The 19,547-nt window shown below is 39.5% G+C and overlaps 1 protein-coding gene across 2 annotated transcripts in view; it reads right to left on the reverse strand.

Annotated features, from left to right (window-relative positions):
* Positions 1-19,547, reverse strand: part of LOC309392504 (neurotrypsin-like) — a 41,119-nt gene that overhangs the window by 16,497 nt on the left and 5,075 nt on the right. The window contains exons 2-11 of one of the 2 annotated variants that reach the window (XM_081953800.1): positions 14,291-14,348; positions 13,254-13,490; positions 7,760-7,883; positions 6,958-7,130; positions 5,586-5,733; positions 5,285-5,463; positions 4,993-5,140; positions 3,552-3,754; positions 3,334-3,363; positions 2,657-2,798 (exon numbers count right to left, since the gene is read on the reverse strand). In XM_081953800.1, coding sequence (XP_081809926.1) covers positions 2,657-2,798; positions 3,334-3,363; positions 3,552-3,754; positions 4,993-5,140; positions 5,285-5,463; positions 5,586-5,733; positions 6,958-7,130; positions 7,760-7,883; positions 13,254-13,490; positions 14,291-14,348 — 1,442 coding nt within the window. The remainder of the gene's footprint in view (positions 1-2,656; positions 2,799-3,333; positions 3,364-3,551; positions 3,755-4,992; positions 5,141-5,284; positions 5,464-5,585; positions 5,734-6,957; positions 7,131-7,759; positions 7,884-13,253; positions 13,491-14,290; positions 14,349-19,547) is intronic. The other variant, XM_081953801.1, reaches the window with a different exon arrangement.

A 19,547-nucleotide genomic window follows, 5' to 3' on the forward strand; every position in this document is an offset into this window, starting at 1 on the left:
ATAGGACTAAAGGTGGTCCTTGACTTACAACCATTGGGTTAGTGACTGCTAGTGACAACCTCCAGTGATGGAGTGCCCACAATCTCTGGAGGAAACTTCTGTTCTTCTGGTTAATTGTCCTCGCTGTTAGGAAGTTGTGGGTGCTTCATCACTGGAGGTTTTTAAGAAGAGACTGGACAGCCACTTGCCTGAAATGGTAGAGGGTCTCCAATTTGAGCAGGGAGTTTTGACAAGAACACCTCCAAGGTCCTTTCCAGCTCTATTCAAATTGATTGATTCATAATTTTGGTATTCTGCTATATTTTGAAGGTCTGACAATTGGCAACGGGGGCTGAGAGGAGAGAGGAAAGGAGGGAAGTGGCCTCCCAGGCCATGCTGGGAACTGCCAAGAGAAGAAGGTCACACAGGCCCCTTGGGAAAGGAATAGATGTACATCGCTGCCAAGAGCTAATTTCTCCAGCCCCTCCACATCTAGGCATGTAACTGAGGCAGGCAGGCCACTTGTAAAAGGGAAGCAGCAGAAGGTCACCTTAGACCAGAGTCCTCAACCTCAGCAAGTTTAAGAAGTGTCAGATCTGCCTCAGTCTGATCCGTTAAGGAAGTAAAACTCTCGACTCCATTTGAAGTGAAAAGGAACTTTTACTACAGAACAAAATCCCCTGGTTTTCCCCTAGCCACCCCCCCTACCTAGGATTCCGGCAGCCGCTACTACTGGTTTGCTCATGGTTGCACAGCATGCATGTGCTTGATGCACGCTGTGCGCACATGTGCAGTACTAAAAAATGTTTCTGCACATGTGCAGAAGCCAAAAACAAGATGGCACCGGCTATGGCGCCGCCAGGAGAACTGGTTCAGGGGCGTGGCAGGCCTGGATCACTGCCAGTTCCAGCGACCCATGCCTCTAACTACCGATTCAGCTGAACCAATTCGAACAGGTAGGAACCCACCTCTGCCCCTACCCCATGGTCCATCCCGGTGTAGCCAATCTAGCACTGCTGAGATAAGCTCCGAGGTGTTTGGGCTGGTGAAATTCCACACTCAGGGCAAATAGCCTTGAAGATGCCAGTGCGCCAGTACGAACTGGATTCCAAAACGCTTTGTTCTTTCTCAATTGTCAAATCTCCTGTTCCAATTTCCCACCTTAAAGGTGTACAGTTTTATTGTCCATTTGTTCTCCCCTCCCGCCCCCAGTTAATGACAGAATGCCAGCAAGGCGCAAAGCTGAAGCTGGTGGATCTGACAACTCCCAGAATCCCTAGCCAGCATGCTGGCTGGGAGATCCTGGGAGCTGAAGTCATACTTCTTAAACTTGTTGAAGCTGAAAAATCACTGCCTTAGACTAACTGGAAAAGTCTGCTGGAGGCTGCCAGCTGTTCTGCTCAGCTGATGTGAGTGGCCCAGGCAGTGGCTGGCAAAAGACTTGATTTTTAAGGAGGTCACATAATCAGGTTGAACGGCAATTAGGAGAGTGTGGTAGGACAAAGGCAATGGAGAAAAGGAGAAGGAGAGAACAGAAGAAAGAGTCTCAAAGGTGAAGGCAAAGGCTTGCAGTGAAATCCATCAGGAAAACCAGAGGCCAAAAGAAAAATATGACGAAAGGAAAAGGGAGAGAAGGTTTGGAGTTGGGACCTAGCACAGCTGTTAAATTCAAGGCAAGTGAGAGATCTGCCAAAAGAACAAATCTTCCACCTTCTGGGATGTGGTAGGCATCTGCCTTTTCCCTCATATACAAAAGCCATGCCTGGAGAAGGGCACCAGTTCCATCGGAGCCAGCCTGGCACGAGGCACTGGGAGGCACAGTTCACCAGTAGTCTGATTATCTTTTGTTAAGGAAAGAGGGAGCAAATTGCAATATACACACAAAGTCCACTCCAAGGGTCCATTCATGTCTCTGCTCAAAAAGGAACTCATATGGAGCTATGATTAAACAGAAAAGCAACCAAAATATACAAAAATGTGCTTGCACATTGAACCAAATCTTAATGTGATTTCTACAAAAAAAGGGAAGGATAATTTCCAGCCCTTTAAATAGTTCCACCATCTGCCATAATAACTATGTTTATACTAGGCAACAACTCTCATTTGCCGTCAGATTGAGAGCGACACTAGCATGTTCTCAATTAGAGTGAAGCCTGATGAGAGCCAAGGTGTGGGAGGGGTGGGGATGTTAAGGTACTAAATAGGGGTTTTAGTTCTAGTGCCTCTTAATGCTCCCCAAATGCCAAAAGTTTTTCTTAAATGGAACTTCATTCTTGGCAAACTACACCGTACTAAAGGCACTGAGTTGGTACTGAGGGCCGCAGAAGATGGACTTTGCAATACTTGAAACATGGTTTTTACTGACATATTATTGGAAGTTTTAATTCTTGTGATTAACCGGACAGATGACTATTTCTAAACCAATCGCTTTGCAGGTCTTTGTTGTCCTAAGTATAAAAGTAAAAGTAAGCCATTTTTTCTGCTTCCCCTTTTCATAGGAAGACCCCGCTTTTATCAGCGTATTCTAATAAATTGCTTGTGAATGATCTTCTGACTCAGTTTCTCATTGGGAAAGGTAAGCAGAGGCAGAACCCAGGACCAGATTTGGCCTTCTTTACTCAGAAATTGACTTTACATGAGCCACTTTTTCCTAAAGAGAGTCTTGCTGTGCAGTTACCTGTAGCCCAGCTGCCTGCAAACCACAGCTGCAGCTCTCTCTGTCCAGCCTTCAGCACAAATTCTGCTCCACTCTCCATTCAGAAGAAGTTCTACGTGGCCTTCGTTGGCGTGGTCCCCATCCACCAGCCGCACCAGAAGCCCTGTAAATTAAAGCCATACTTTAAGAGGTCCAGACAAAAGAGATACCGAAGTAAGTTGATAAATAACTTGGAAATGATATCAAGACTCAGTTAACACTGCCGGGATGGAGAGGACCAAGACAAGGTAGGCATTCTATGATATACCACAATTTAGAAGGAAGGCAAGAACTGGGACAACTTAACCAGCAAGATTGTTGTGTTCTTATTGGTGTGATGGTGGTGAGAGAGAGAATGAGAAAGAGAAAGAGAGAATGTGAGGTTGCTGGGGAAGACAAAACATCTGGAAGTTACTATGAACTACTAACTCTTCCCAGCTTAGTTTTTTAAAGGCACTAACACATTTTTAAAGGCCAAAAACACATTGGAAATGAGGACAAAGTCCTTTGACTCACCTGCCACCATTTTCTGCAATGTCTAAACTGCATGCAATTCTTCCATATGCCCCAAAGATGTATAAATGGGGACATATCTAATTTTTGCAGCAAATATATAGATTTGCAACATGCTATGAGAACTTGGCCAGTTACCACCTTACCTTGCCATCGGCCAGGGCTGGAGAAGTTGCCTGAAACAACACACAGAAAGAGTTCAGTGTCCTTTACCTATTGATATTACAATTAGGCTCCATCCCTCCATTTTATACAGAAGTCAGATAAAAGAATAAACCTGCAGAACACCCATTATCACAACTAAAGACAAAGACATCAGTGACAAGGAGGAATATGTTTTGAGCGCGACCTATTAGCTCCATACCGGTTTTATCTTCAGTGATTCTGTTGCTAACCAGAGAGCAGTGAATTCCCACATCTTCTTCATGTGAGCAATCATGTTGACCCCAGTTACTATGGGGACAGTCCATCAGAGATGATTCTATGCCTATGCAAGCCACATCATCCAGCAAGATGAAACCTTCGCCTGGCGCAAATTCACCCTTTGATGCCAGCCTGACAGGACCACTGAAGAGAGAGAGGGGGGGGGGAAGAAAGAAAGAAAGAAAGAAAGAAAGAAAGAAAGAAAGAAAGAAAGAAAGAAAGAAAGAAAGAAAGAGGCTAGTAACTTTTGGGTAGTCAGAGACTAACCACTAATCAACAAGAATTTTTATTCTTTGGGAAGAAGTGCATAAACCCAATTTAAAGAAGAAACATATTTGTAAAGTAAAGGTGCTTCTCTGCCTGAGTTCATTCTCAAGACATTAGAAAGTTTCTCAAACCTAGCAGCTTTAAGATGTGTGGACTTCAATTCCAAATTTCCCAGTCAGCCTGATGGCTGGGCAATTCTGGGAGTTAAAGTCTACACATCTTTAAATTGCCAAGGTTGTAGGGCACTGCATTAGAAGATGTTATAAAACATCCTTCAGGATCCTGCAAACACATACTGTATATAGGAGCTGGTAGAATAACATAATAACAGAATATCAGAGCTGGAAGGGACCTTGGAAGTCTTTTAGTCCAACCCCCTGCTCACACATACAAGCAATATGATAGTTATAAAAAGTATTCTATTTTTTAATTCATTTTAATAAATCGGTAGAACTTCTAGGTGGACCTGCTTGAATTAAATATAACAGAATCATTTATTTAATTTCCTGCCTTTATTATTTTTATAAATAACTCAAAGTGGTGAACATACCTGATACTCTTTCCTCCTCCTATTTCCCCACAACAACCCTGCAAGGTGGTTGAGTTAAGAGAAAGTGATTAGTCCAGGTCACCCTGCCAGCTTCTATCCCTAAGGTGGGACTAAAACTCACAGTCTCCTGATTTCTAGCCTGGGACCATAATCACTAGACTAAACTGGGTCTCTTTTAACATTTTTCCTTTAGCACTCTCATCTTTCCTTTCCCCCCCAATCTTTTCCTCTTTTCTAACACTGGGAAGCACAGACTTCCCCTTTTACATGCATTAAGTCAGAGGTCTCCAAACGTGGCAACTGTAAGATTTGTGGACTTCAACTCCTAGAATTATCCAGCCAGCTATAGCTATATAGCTGGGAGTTGAAGTCCACAAGTCTTAAAGTTGCCAAGTTTGGGCACCTCTGCATTAAACAAACACTGATATAAATAACACTGGCATAATTCAGATACTACATCCTGTTGTAGTCAAGACATTTGTGTCCACTGAAACAGAATACACAGTTGAAATTAATTTGCAAACAGTGGCATTTTGGCAATTGACGATAGTCTGTTCTCACTTACCTGAAGCCCAGCTGTCTGCAAGCAACCTGAGCATTGATTCCTGTCTTCCAGCCGTCATCACAAATACATCCCCATCTTCCATTGTGGTATATCTCTACCCTTCCTTCACTTGGATGGAGGCCTCCTGTCAATCGGATTGTTCCTTCTGCTTTGTTGCAAGAGACGGAAACAAAAAAAAAATAAACCCAGAAAAAAATAAAACAAGCCTAAAACTTTCTTCCTATACCATTTTCAGAAAAAGAGCTTGTAAAGGCAGTCTTCAAGCCAGCTATATATTTGGTACAGTAGTTACCTACAAGGGTGTCACAAATAACCCCAGCATCTTCAATATGGTCGCAGTTGTGTTTGCCCCAATCACTCTTCTTGCACTGGTCCAGGGAAAGCTCATTGCCCGAGCATTCCACTTCATCCAGCAGGATTGGGCCTGAGCCCTTCCCAAAGTGAGCCCAAGACACAGCTCTTGAGAATCCACTGGGAGGAAGAGAAAAACATACAGCGTACCAGCCGATGAACAGGAGAGAAAGCACTGCTTTGAACAAGATGCAAGAGATCTTAGTCTTGCCCTCTTAAGTGTCCTCATTCAAAGAAATTACCTGAGATCCAAGTGTCTGCAAACCACTTCAGCATCCTTGTCATCCCACTGATCATCACAGATGGTGCCCCAATGGCCATCATGGTAAATTTCTACTCGACCCTCAAAGTGTTTTTTGCCTCCTACCAGACGAAGGGGAGATCCTACAGCTGCATATCAAAAAGAACAAGGATAATAAAGGAACACCATCCAGCATAATCCTAATGATTACACAAAATAGATCCCTTCAGCTACTACCACAAATCTTTTTCTTGAAAACATAAATTGTGTTTCTTTGAATATACACCAGCTTGATCTAGCGTCAACATTTTAGGGGATGGGAGGGCACTTGCATACCATTCACCAGGTCAAGGTACTCATTCCTTCTGAGTAGCACATCCCACTGCTAAACAATTATTTTATTTACTCTGGACAGAGGATTAAACAACCCATTCACCTAAACAAAATGGCAAAAGATTCTAGCAAAAAATGTGTGTCTGTGCAATCTGGAATTGCTTATTAGCAATTAAACATTATTTTCTCATGTACAATTTTCCCAATATTCTTGGACGTTATCAACTTTTGGACCAGAGCTCCTACAAAAAGTTTCAAAACTTGTTTTCTAATTTTGTCTTATCCTACAAATTTTAATGTTTTTTATTTATGACTTTATTTTAAGCCACACAAGAGTTGCTTTAGATAATGAGATAGGTGGCATATAAATTTAATAAACAAATAAATAAAGCTTGTCTTGAATATGTTATGCATATGATTTTTCAAATTGAAATATACCATGGTGAGATCCAAACACTATATAACATGATCATTGAAGCTTAAAATTGTGCTGTTTCTCCAGTGGCAGCATGCAAAGATGGTATTGACCTTCAAACAGGCAGATTCATTTCTTTCATTGCTTCGTTCATTACAGTGCTTTGCGTTCAGGATCAACATGCAAGAGCAGGCAAGCACAGTCAAGATGGTAGTTGTATCCCTATGATGAAGCCCTTCCCCTTACATGCCTTGTGACATGCATCAAAGGGTAGGAGAGGGCTTTGATCAACTTATCTTGGATAGCAACTTGACCCCTCTCCCTCACAGTTACCTGTAGAGCAGCACAGAGGTAATCTTGGAGAAGAAAGGTGGCAACCATTAGTAAAATGTAAGCTTAGCCTTGGATAACAAACAGTGAAAAGAAATCCAAGCTTGCTTTGCTTTGATTCTCTTTCTGAATCCTTGAAGAATCTTCTCAAAGGGTTGACAATGCCACTTTACCAAATAACATTATTTTGTAGTTTTGTTTTGATGCAGCAAAGCCTCCAATTAATTATTGACTTTCTATTTTGCTAACAGAAATGGAATAGGAATATCTTCTATGTGTTTGTCCTCAAGTGTACCTTGAGATGATCCACAAGTGGCCCCTGCAGTTCCCTGGATACAAGCTCTGAATATCTCCTGGTAACTGCACTGGGACAGCATCTTCTCATCACCATGACAGTTTGCAGACTGAAGATGTAAGGGTAACAGCTCCGGACTGGAAGGACGCTGTCTTAGGGCTGTGCCAATTTCACTATTCAAAAGCAGAAAGTGCAGTGACTCCACAGGCAATAATAGGTCTTGTTAAAATATAGCTTTCTTCCATATATATATATATATATATATATATATATATATATATATATGTGTGTGTGTGTGTGTGTGTGTGTGTGTGTGTGTGTGTGTGTGTGTGTATCATACATACATACATACATACATGTATATACATACATGTATATGTACTGTACATATATATACATACATGTATACATGTGTCTGTATATATGTATGTATATATGTGTGTGTGTGTGTATGTATGTATGTATGTATGTATGTATGTATGTATGTATGTGTGTTACAACCCCTGGTATGCCCTGGTTCGAATCCCAGTAAGGGTATCCCAGTAAGGGAAATCTAATTAATTAATTAATTAAATTAAATTAAATTAAATTAAATTAATTAAATTAAATTATGGCTAGCTGATGAGAGCTAAATAGCTTGAAATAGATCTATACTAGTCTCCCTTTATTTATTTATCAGCACAAATACAACATATATATAAAGTTGAGTTCTACTATTTCTTTAGTTTCTCCATTTTCAAGTAAGTTACTTTCTCTTGAGAAAAAAACCAGAGGTGGCTCAATCCAATGATGTCTTTCTTACCTGAGCCCCAGTTGTTGGCATACCACACTGGCATCCAAGTCAGTCCACTCATCATCACAGATCATCCCCCACAGCCCTTTGTAGTATACTTCCACTTTGCCACTTTCTGTAAGTCGCACTGAATCTGTCAGGGCAAAGAGACCAAAAGAATCAGGTTAACAGAATCTGCAAAAGGTTGCATAATGTCCTTTCCAAATCAGGCCTCTTTCTTCAGCTGCCATGGAAGATGGAGGAAATTGCTCATGGCTTGGGAGGGCACAGATTGTTCACAGATTTTTATCAATGTTTTTTTTTTTTTTTAATTAAAAGAGTTTTGTACAAACAAATTTTCCCCCTTTTCACCCCCCCCTCCACACAATATAAATCTCATACAAATGCTATACCCCCCCAACCCCCCCGCAAAAATTCACATTCAAATATTATACCAAACACTTTACCCCCTCCCCTCCCCCCATCTTAAAATAGATTACTCATAACCCCTCTCCTCCCAACAAAAACTATATAAATTTCTCTTAAATTAATAATAACACATTGATCATTTTCTAAGCTAATTTAACATCTATAACTCTTAATATAAATTTCTCCTAGCCTAACAATGTTTCATTAGTCCCATCTTCTAATTTATTCATACATATATATTGCCCCACCCTCCACCCTAACCCTCCCCCACCTCCCACACAAACCCACCCCCCTGACTTCCGCTATATACCACTCTAACAATTCCAAACATCCCATATACTATTTACTCTGATCATCTATCGGTCTAAACATTCTTACCTAAAGGCTAGATAATAACTCCTAGTCTGGTATTTATTCTGTATATAATCAATCCATTTTGCCCATTCCTGTGTGTAATCCTCCTGTTTCTGAGCTTTTAAGAAAGCTGAAATTTTTGCCATTTCAGCGAACCCCGCCACCTTCTGAATCCATTGATCAATTGTCGGCAAAAAATCTTTTTTCCAATGTTGCGCAATCAACAACCTAGCTGCTGTAACCATATACAAGGCCAATTTTGTTTCCCCTTTGGTAAAATCCTTAACTATACCCAATAAAAACATTTGTGGAGTGAATTGTATTCTTTTCTTAAATACATTCTGCATAACCCACCATATTTTTATCCAAAAAGCTTTAACCTTGTTACAAGTCCACCATACATGAAAAAAGGTAGCATCTAGACACCCGCATCTCCAACATTTTGGTTGAACATTTGGGTACATGCATGATAATTTTTTAGGATCTAAATACCATCTGTAAAACATTTTATAGAAATTCTCCCTTAAATTCTGTGACTGTGTAAATTTAACATTCTGAACCCATATTTTTTCCCACGTTTCCAACATAACCACTTCACCAAAATTCTGAGCCCATTTAATCATACAATCCTTAACCAATTCACTTTCTGAGTCTCTTTCTAACAGTACATTATATATTCTTTTAACTTGTTTTGGACCAGTCTCTTTTATCTGCTTAATCAGTTCCACTTCTTTATCCATAAAGCCGACCCTGCGATCTTCTTCCCATCTCTTCTGAAGCTGTATGTAATGTAACCAATTTAAAGTAATTCCTTCTTCCAACAGCTGTTCCAAAGTTTTTAACTTCCATTCGCCCCCATCAGCAATAAGCACATCTTTATATAAACAACCCCCGAGTGACTTAATATTCATAATCCCCATGGTGTCTGCAAGATCCAACCAAAGCGGTATTTTATCATCCCAATTGGGCCGGTGCTTCTTCCATATTCTCATCAAGGCACTACGGAGAACATGGTTGTTGAACACTTTATCCACCCTGTCTTCATAAAAAAGATATGCATGCCATCCCAGAACAAGATCATGGCCTTCTATATTGAGCAATTCCATTTTTGTTTTCCCAAACCAGTCTGCTACATGCGTTAATACTGCAGCTTCATAATACAATCGAAGGTTTGGGAGTCTGAGGCCGCCTCTTTCACGTGTATCTTGCATAATCTTCATCTTTACTCTCGGTTTTTTCTCCTTCCAAACAAATTTATTTAATGTTGTTTGCCAATTTAACAAGGTTTTATCTGACTTAAGCACCGGAATCATCTGGAATAGAAAGATAAATCTAGGTAGAATGTTCATTTTAATTGCTGAGATCCTTCCAAGCAAAGACAATTGTAACTTTTTCCACGCTTCAAGATCTTTCTGTATCTTTTGCCACAACACTTCATAGTTATTTGAGAAAAGTTTTGTGTTTGATTCTGAAATTTGTATTCCTAAATATTTAACTTTAGAAACTATTTCAAAACCTGCTAAACTTACAAGTCTCTTTCTTTGAGTCTCTGTCATGTTTTTAACTATCATTTTCGTTTTGTTTTGATTTAGTCTAAACCCAGACACCATGCCAAATTCTATTATGATATTTTTCATCTGGATTATTGATTTCAAAGGATGTGAAAGGGTAACAACCAGATCATCGGCGAATGCTCTAGTTCTGTATTCCTTTTGCCTGATAGCTATGCCATCTAAGGATTTTGAGTCCCGAATTGCGTTCAACAAGACTTCCAAAGTTAAAATAAATAACAATGGGGATAATGGGCAACCTTGTCTTGTGCCTTTTTGTATCTCGAAAGTTGTTGACAAATTTCCATTAATAATAAGTTGTGCATTTTGTTGCTGATAAATTGCTCCAATCGCCTGCCGCAATCGTGGTCCCATATCCATCTTTTCCAAAGTCTTGGTTAGAAAGTTCCAATTCACTCGATCGAAGGCCTTCTCTGCATCCAAGAAAACCAGCACTGCAGAGATCTGCTTATTCTTATCAAGATCAATGTTTTCTATGCAATGAGAAGAGGAAGGTCAGCTGACTGTTGCAAAGGAAAACGAGTGCTAGTTTGTTTCTATCAGTAATAAACCGTAATGTGAGAATTCTTAATAAGACTGAAGCCTTGTTTTTACTTGACTTTTCCATGTTTATTTATTATATTTGTATCGCATGTCATTCAACCTTTTCGATGAATGAAATGAAAAGGTTGCACTGGAAAGAGAGAGGGACAGCAAGTCCCCGGGTAGAGAACTCCCTGGTTTAAAGATGACTCATAGTTCACCGAAGAGTCTACCGTAGCAAAATTTGAGTTCAATGCACAACCATTCAAGTTAAATATACAACAATTCAAGTTCATTACTCAATACTATATAGTATTATACAATAATAGTGCTCTGGTTATGTACAAATTTGACTTTAAGGACAGACTTTGGGAGTGAAACTCATCGTTAAACTGGAGACTGCTTATACACTGTTGTCAAGGGGAGAAAGTGCCGCTAAAGGAATGCAGTTGCAGATGCTCCAGGGAAGAGGATTCTTTGAATCTCTGTTTGAGCCACTGAGATCATTTCCGAAGCAAGTTACATTCATCCATCCTTTTCTAACTTTGTCTCCATTCTCAAGCAAAGAACCGCCTTCTCCTGGTACAAACGTCAGCTGGAAATTATTGTAGGAGGGCTCCTAAGGTCTCAATCTTTCTCTCCCAACATCCCTTGGAGTCTACTCGGTCAGACTTACCTCAACTTGGTCTCATAAGTAAAAACGGTTGTTGGATTCATTTGTTGCAAAAGGAATAGTTTAATTAGAAGTCAAGTGAATTGGAGTAAAGGAAAGCCAGAACTGAAGTTCGATTAACTTTCCCCAACCAGTTCCTCTCCTCCCTTTGACGCCTTAATGTCCAATTATACTTGATTATTTTTGCAAGAGTCCTGCATTCTTCTCCCAGGGCAACAACCTTGAAGACTCTTTTTTTTAAATTAAAGTTTTTTTATTTTTTCATTTTCATAACACATAACCACATGTATACTGTTACATAACCAATATAATTTTATATTATTAAATATTAGCATCAATTCGTCTTACCATCAACTCCCAAAAAACAATTATTGACTCCTCTGCTCTCCAAACACCATATTAACCTGTCCATCACTTTCTTCTTCCTCTCTCCTCCTCCTCCCTACCTCCTTTCTATCCTCTGTCATTCTTCTCTTCTCTACTTTGAAGACTTTAAGTGTCTGAGAGGCACCTGTCAACCATCCCACTCAGTCATCTGGCAAAGAAAGACTCCTGGCTATTTATTTTTGCTAAGAGTATACTTTACTGAAGCGTAAGTGGTTACAGAAGGCTAACTAAAATGTTCTCTTCCCCCCTCCCCCAGTTACAGTATCTTTAAATGTCCAACTAGGTGCTTGTACATTGTTTAGGAAACAGGTTCTCGGCTCCCAGCTCTGCCCAGGATAGTTGACCTTGGCTGGCTGAAGCTTCTCACAAGCCTGGGCTTCCCTCTCTCACTCCCCACCACCACCATTGCTAATGTCAGATTTTCAGCTCATGAAGCTTGAATAGGAGGGATGCAGCCATTCTCTTCCCATCAACATCAGTTTCACTTTCCCCCCAAATATTTATCAGTTTCACTTTCCGGCTCCCTCCCCGCATAGTTCATGGCAGGCTGGCAGCTCTGACAGCTAGCTGCTCTAGCCCAACCTTGGCACATTTAAAATGTGTGGATTTTAACTTCCAGAATTCTTTTACCAGCATAGGAGTTGAAGTCCACTCCCCTCAAAGCTGTTAAGGTTGAGAAACTCTGCTCTCCATGGCCTGCCTTGGCATCTGGCTGGTGGTTATCACTGCACCACCTACCTTTTAGAAAACGCCTCACCTGACATCCTCCTCTCTAACCCAAAATCTCAGTTACTTTATGATAATTCATCATTTAGAGCCATCATCTATCTACTGCAGGATGAAGGCCTCTTTCGCATGTTTCCAACCTATACAGTCCTGACCTTTCTTTTGCCAATTGGGCATGCAAAGCTTGCTGATGTTGTCACTCCATCTTGTTTTAGGTCTCTTTCGTGGATGCTTTTTATCAAGTGGGATCCATGCCATGATTGCCTTGGTCCACTTGCCATCGGTTCTTCATGCTATGTGGGATCAGCCCATTTTTTAAATGACAATTAAAAAGGGAAAAGAATATCACACTATTACCAAAACTGGCATTTCCATTTTCATGTAAAACAGGGGGGCCCTGTTGTGAATGTCATCTTCACTTTTTTGAACACTGTCCTTCCCCAAGACTCCTTCCCCGAGTCCCTTCGTGGAGAGGGAGCGGCTAACAAGTCTAATAAATAAATAAATAAATAATAAATAAGAATGCTCCTGGTGGTCACCCAACGTCCTGATGGTTTATGATGTTCAAATGCTATTCTATTTCTTCCCTCTTTTCATTTTCTCCCACCATTTCCTTTCCAGAGGGAATCCAGTAAGGAGGAGATACAGTGGGTTAAATATTAAGTACATTTTCTGTGTCACACTGTCTTCTGTTTAGATTTCTGGTAATCCAATCTCCATTCCAGAAAACTTGAATTCTTAATCTGGATGCAAGCCCGGTTTAAATCAGGTTGCTCCTTCTACTTTTGAAAACATTCTAACATTTTTAAGGCCTAATTTTATAGTTATTAATGCCACCCCAATTTTCACCTGTGATGCTTACCCTGGCTACAATCACAGTTTGCCCAGCCAGTTGCTCCTGAAATGAGTTGATAGAAGCACCAAGGGGTGGGTCCCCCATCTGGATTCCTGCAGTAGTTGTGGTTTCCTAGTCCCCGATTTGGATACTGCTGAATGTAATCGGGGAAGTGCGACCAGTTTAAGCAAACCGACCCAGTGAGGGTTGTGGTAAGGCTTCCGTTATAGTATCCAGAAGGCTCCATGTCACAGAGAGCAAACGCTGAAAGTGGAAGAGAAGGTTCATGTTTAGTTTAATGATCAGCTTGTGTAGCATCTCTGATGACAATTTATCTTTTGTTTCCCTCTGAAAGTAGCCATCTTTTTTGTGACAGGATTTTATTAGGCAAAACAGCAGCACCTGCAGTCTTTCTCCCTCTCCTGCCTCCCTCCTTCTGGCTAAACTCTCCTGGAATGGAAAAGCCATGAGGGGACATTGCTGCAGAATTGTCATTTAGGATGTGTTGCATTTCATCACTGGACAAGTAGATGTATTTCTAAGGCATTAGGCACTATGGACCGTTATATCCCTTGATCTGAACACTTTATATAAATGGGTTTTTGTTTTATAAAATTTTATATGAAGGGGATCAGTGGAGACCACTGAAGTTTGACAAGTTTCTTGCAATCATTTAGCATGCTTCCCTCAACATCTGAGGAAAGGAGGAGGAGGAGGAGGAGGAGGAGGAGGAGGAGGAGGAGGAGGAGGAGGAGGAGGAGGAGGAGGAGGAGGAGGAGGAGGAGGAGGAGGAGGAACACTTAACTGATGCCAGTGTGGTCTTTGGGTTAAAATAGTTCCCTTATCCTAGCTTCATATTTGATTTGGAGACTGATATGGAAATTTCAGGATGCTGAATCTTGGTCTCAATACAAGAGGCTCTTGGTCACATCATACATCACACAAAACCCAGACAACATGTTGATGACAATCACAGAGCCATTTAATGGAAAAATGGTTTTCAGTAATATAAAAATAATATATTTATTTGATAGTAATAGAAACATCATCACTTAGATTCTTACCTGCATTCTGCAATTGATTCTGATTGGGCTGCGATCCTAAGACAGATGGAGGCTGAGGCTAAGGCAGAAGAAAGAACAAAATCAGCAGTTTATCACCCCATCACATAAAAATTGAGCTGATGATCAAAATTTCTCTTAAAAGAGCACTTTTGATATAGCACAGAGGAGGTAGGGTTTCTGACTCTAGAAATCCCACTACTTCTGTGGGCTGCCACTCAAACTTCACCCCGTTGAAGGGTTTGGCTGAGACTCAGCTGGGATCCTGGACACCAAGAACAGTTTCTGTGTTAATGGAACTTATGTGTTAACCCCTCCTTGAGCTGTTCTTGAGGCAATTTACAAGAGAGAGTTGCTGTTCAAAATATGTCTTTGAACACCCAGAGCTTATCTAAAAGCCTCCAGGACATATTAGAGAAAGAGAGAGATGAGTCTGTACAAATTGATGTCTCAAAACCACCAATCAAAATGTCATTATTTTATTGCAGGGCCTTCCATAGGGAATGGTCAAAAAGTCAAAATGGGACCACACCCATGCCTGCCTCCATTTATAGCCCCCCAAATGAAGAGAATTAAAAGATTCTAAAGGATCCAATTGTCTAATCATTCTGGAACACATTTGTCCATTTATTAAATACGTATGTTGCCCATCTCACTATCAGGGGATTCTAGGCAGCTTACCATACAGTAAAAACAACAACGCACAGCATTAAAATATTAAAACAATATTAACATTAAAATTAACAAAAGTGGCTAAGGGAAGAAGCAAGATACAAATGGGGTAGAGATAGAATCTTAGCTGAGCATAGTGTCTACCAGTAGTAACAGTGTCACTGGAGTGTACAATCCAAGGGTGCTTCTGCATACGGACTTTGCACCACTCCAGAACCAGCTCCAGATATATGTGATCTCATTCTGTCATTTGCATTTAATATTTGAACCAATTTATTTTGGCTTTAGTCTGGTGCTTTTGAAATTACACAAACGGTGATATTTCCATTTGCACTGCTAGTGCTGCAGCTCTGTAGAGTTTGAGATCAGACTGCTTTTCTCCAGCAAGCTTTTCAATACTCTTGCTGTTCAGTTTATGTAGCATTTTGCCAAAGCCCAATTCTTTCACAGGTTTTTAAAATCCAACAGAGTTAACAACTTCCTACAAATCAGCTCAATTTTTTTCTTTGTATATCCATCAAACACATAAAGTACACATTGCATTAATTAAGCATGCAAAGTGGAGAGGAGCAGAGCACTCATTAAATGATGCTCTTTGCACTTTCTTCATGATCACCCAAAGAGATGATCCCTCCAAGCTCAACGGAAGTGAAGATGATCCTGGACTGACTTTGAACTGCTTCTGTGGGATTGGACAGTAGAAACAGTGGTGGGGTAGAAGTACTTGGGCTATACCAGATCTGACCAATGAATATTTTGGATGACCATTAAATGTTAGCAAAGAGTTAGGATTTTTCTACACTGCTTTACTGCCATCTAGTGGTTCACTGGAGGTTTGCAGTTTAGATCTGGTAGGGCTAATTGTAGCAGGAATGGCAGAAACTGGCAGTGGAGTTGAGAGATCAGCCCAGACTTTCTATGTAGGTGCAAGTGAACTTAGTCCAACCCACCTTGAATTCCACTGACCCTTATATAACCACAAGCAGGTGCTAAGTGTTCGTTGAGAAGATTCCTCTGCATAGGGATGGTTAGCAAATTAGTTTAACTGGACCATCAGATGTGGACTTTATCTTTCATGCCTGACAAATAAATATACCCTAACAATGTTTCTTAAAGGTAGTCTGAAGATCCCTGGGGGTCCCTAAGACCACCCAGGAGTCCACAAAATCAAAATTGTTTGCCAGTTTTTGAAGATATTTGCAAAAAAGTAAAACAATTCCATACTTCTCATTATTATTTATTTGTTAAAATTTATAGGGTTTTTTTCATTAAATACATTTCATTTGTGTTATATCTAATGTCTAACATTGTTATGTTTACAAGAGTCAGTAAATATTCTACAAATGCATCAGTTTTCATTTTTAATGTGATAATTATAGATAAACATGACCCATACAAACAAAAGCTCTTTTGGGGTCCTCCATAATTTTTAAAAATCTTCTAAGAACAAAAAGTTTAAGAAGCAGTCATTGGTGATTTTTTTAAAAAAAGCTTTACTTATGTCTATTATGTCCATTTTGGAGCCAAAGATGTTTTGAAAATGATTAAAATTTTCTCCTAAATTAATCCTAATACTGTACTTTACCTGAAATATAATGTGGGAAGTCCCCTTAAAGAATGAAATATTTTGGGGGATATTAAAATAGGCAAAATATTATATTTAGCCAACTAGGTTGGCACACCTTTTTATGGTATGGGAAGAACAAGATACATAGTTATTACCAGAGATATTATGTTCAGAATGCATTGTTATTCATCTGGTTTAAAATAAAAGAACAACACTATTTGAAAAATACTAATCTGGCTTTCCATTATGGAGGCATTGATACCTCCTAATGTTATTAACATGAAAAAAAAGTAAGATATAAAGGTATTTTGAATGACAAAGGGGAATTAAAATCCAAATGGGAACCCAGTAGCCAAGGAATAGACATTGCATGGTGGCCACATATAGAAATACGCCAAGACGTATGGTTTTAATAAAGAACTAACCTAATTAGACCAGATTTTAATTGGAACAGATAAAAAACTGATAAATAAATTATATTGTTATTTATTAAGTATTAAACTTGAAAGTGAGCAGGTAAAGGAGACAATGATTACCTGGGCTAAAAACTTTGGTCATGCAATAGAACTTGATAAATGGCAGAAACTATGGGATAGAAAAGTTAAATTAACTATGTCAACTTCATACAAAGAAACCCTGTATAAAATGTTTTATAGATGGCATTTTGCACCAGCAAGACTGGCAAAAATGTATAAAGATAGATCTGCTAAGTGCTGGAAGGGTAATCAATCATCTGGTTCATACTACCATATGTGATGGACATGCCCAAAAGCTAAAAAATACTGGATGAAAATACATACATGATAAAATACATAGACTTGAAACCAGAGATATTCTTGTTGGGCATTATACCGGAAAAATATGATAAAAAGGCTATATATCTGATTTTACATATACTAACAGCAACCAGAACTCTATTTGCACAGCAATGGAAAAACAATCAGATTCTGTCAGATGAGAAAGTAATGAAGAAAATATTAGAATGCACAGAAATGGATACGGTAGATTAACACCCACTATTAAGGATAAAGAAGAAACTAAATATTGTTTTGATATGGGATGTATTTTATCAATGGTTAGACAATAGAAACAGGAGCCAGAAAGGAGGAGATATAAAAGGAGGAAATATTAATGAGAAGAGTTGTTAAGGAAGATGTTAATTATTATTATTATATTATTATATTTAATATTATGATGAATACAATAAATATGTGGATTATGATTGTTCAAAAATAACTGTACCCAGATTATACACTGTTCGATGGAATTTGAATGTTATATAAATAAAATAAATAAAACATGGGCAAGAAAGAAGCCAAATGAGATAAATCCTTTCTGAGATTTGCATGACTAATTTGCTTTTTTTGTCCAAAATGGATTACTCCCGTTCAAGCAAACAAAGGACAAAAGAAAGATCAAAGTAAGGATGCTGATGTCATCTGGACACTCCATGAAATTGCTCTCAAGAACCATGCATGCTGCATGTTAAAAGACTCGTCTGGAAGCAGCTGAAGAGATGGGACGGGATTTATGACTTGGCTGGAGACTTCCTCTGATCTTTCTTTCTTAAGAACCTATATAGTCAGTGTTTTTCTTTTTGGAAATCTTCATAACATCTTTTTTTTAAAAAAGGAGTGGATCTTGTGGGCTCTTTCTCATCAAAGGGATGAAGCAGTAGGAAGGAAGATATACTTAAAAGAATACTCAGGTTTGCAATTTAAAATCTCAAAAGACCATCAAATTATTTGTTTTGTTGTTGCTAGAGATGGTGTGAGATTTGGCGATCTCTTGAGATTCTGATTGTATGTTTATATATTTTTAAGAGAAGGAGAGACAGTCCAGTGTAGTGATTAAAGCATCAGACTGGGAGACTACAGGTTCCAGTCCCATTTCAAGCACAAGGGTTGTTGGATCTGGGCAGCGAGAGGACAGACTGCGGACACGAAGTGACTTATCAGCTCTTTATTAGTAGTAGTAGTGATCCAGCTTGCTCTGTGGTCGAAGGGTTCCCCTTTTATAGGGATCGGGTACGCCCCTCGACCAATCAGAACGATACCTGTTTCCCGCTGTAGCAGCGGACCAGAGGGGAGACTTTCCACGATATATGCTAATATCTAACAAGGGTGACCTAGGCCATCTCTGTAGGAAGAAGGCAAGCACAAACTACTGCCAAAATATGGTCAAGAAAACTGCAGAGATAGTTCAAGCAGTTAACCAGAGTTAAGATAGACTCAAAGGCATTAAACCAATTATGGAAATAACATCTGAAAGCAACTAGACATATTGGAGATGACCAGGCTGAGCCTGAGGTTGTGGGGTCATTAGCTTCATCAATTTGCAGCTGCTCCACTCCCACAAGAGTCCAGGCCATCTTGAATTCTGTTACTCCTATTCTAGCATCAATTTGCCTTGACTGTTAGTAGATCAGATTCTTGTGTATAGGTAGCATGAAATAAACTTGAAGTGCTTTGAACTAAACCTCTGTTCTGTTCCTAGTCACTTGCGCCTGACAAGACCAATCTTTCTCAGTGCCAGACATCATAATCCCAATGATATCTACTGCAGCATTCCTAACAGGTGGTCATTTGGCAAAAGCCACTGTCAAACAAATCTCATCCTTATTGTAATAGATTCTTCCTGGTGCCTAGCCCACATCTCCTTCCTTTTAATTTAGACCCATTGCTTCTTGTTTTGTCTTCTGAAACAACAAAGTCAATGTCTATCTCACATTTCTCATCTTCTGTACCAGAATCTCATGAAGTCTCTCCAATGCTTTGTAGGTATGTTAAAGAATTAACATCTACTGTACACTTTTACCAGCACTACACTCATGGACTACATGTGGGAACCATTGTGGAATGGTGATCCCATGCAGTATACATATTGGATGAAGCTGCAACACATATTTTACTGTAATTATTAGCATAGACCTAATAATTCATGGTTGCTTTGCATAGCCACGTGCTTTCACTAACCATCAGTAAACAAAAGTAGACTCTAGCTATTCAACCATTTAAAAAT

This window comes from Natrix helvetica (genome assembly GCF_964273705.1).
Source record: "Natrix helvetica genome assembly, chromosome: 5".
Lineage (NCBI taxonomy): Eukaryota > Metazoa > Chordata > Lepidosauria > Squamata > Natricidae > Natrix > Natrix helvetica.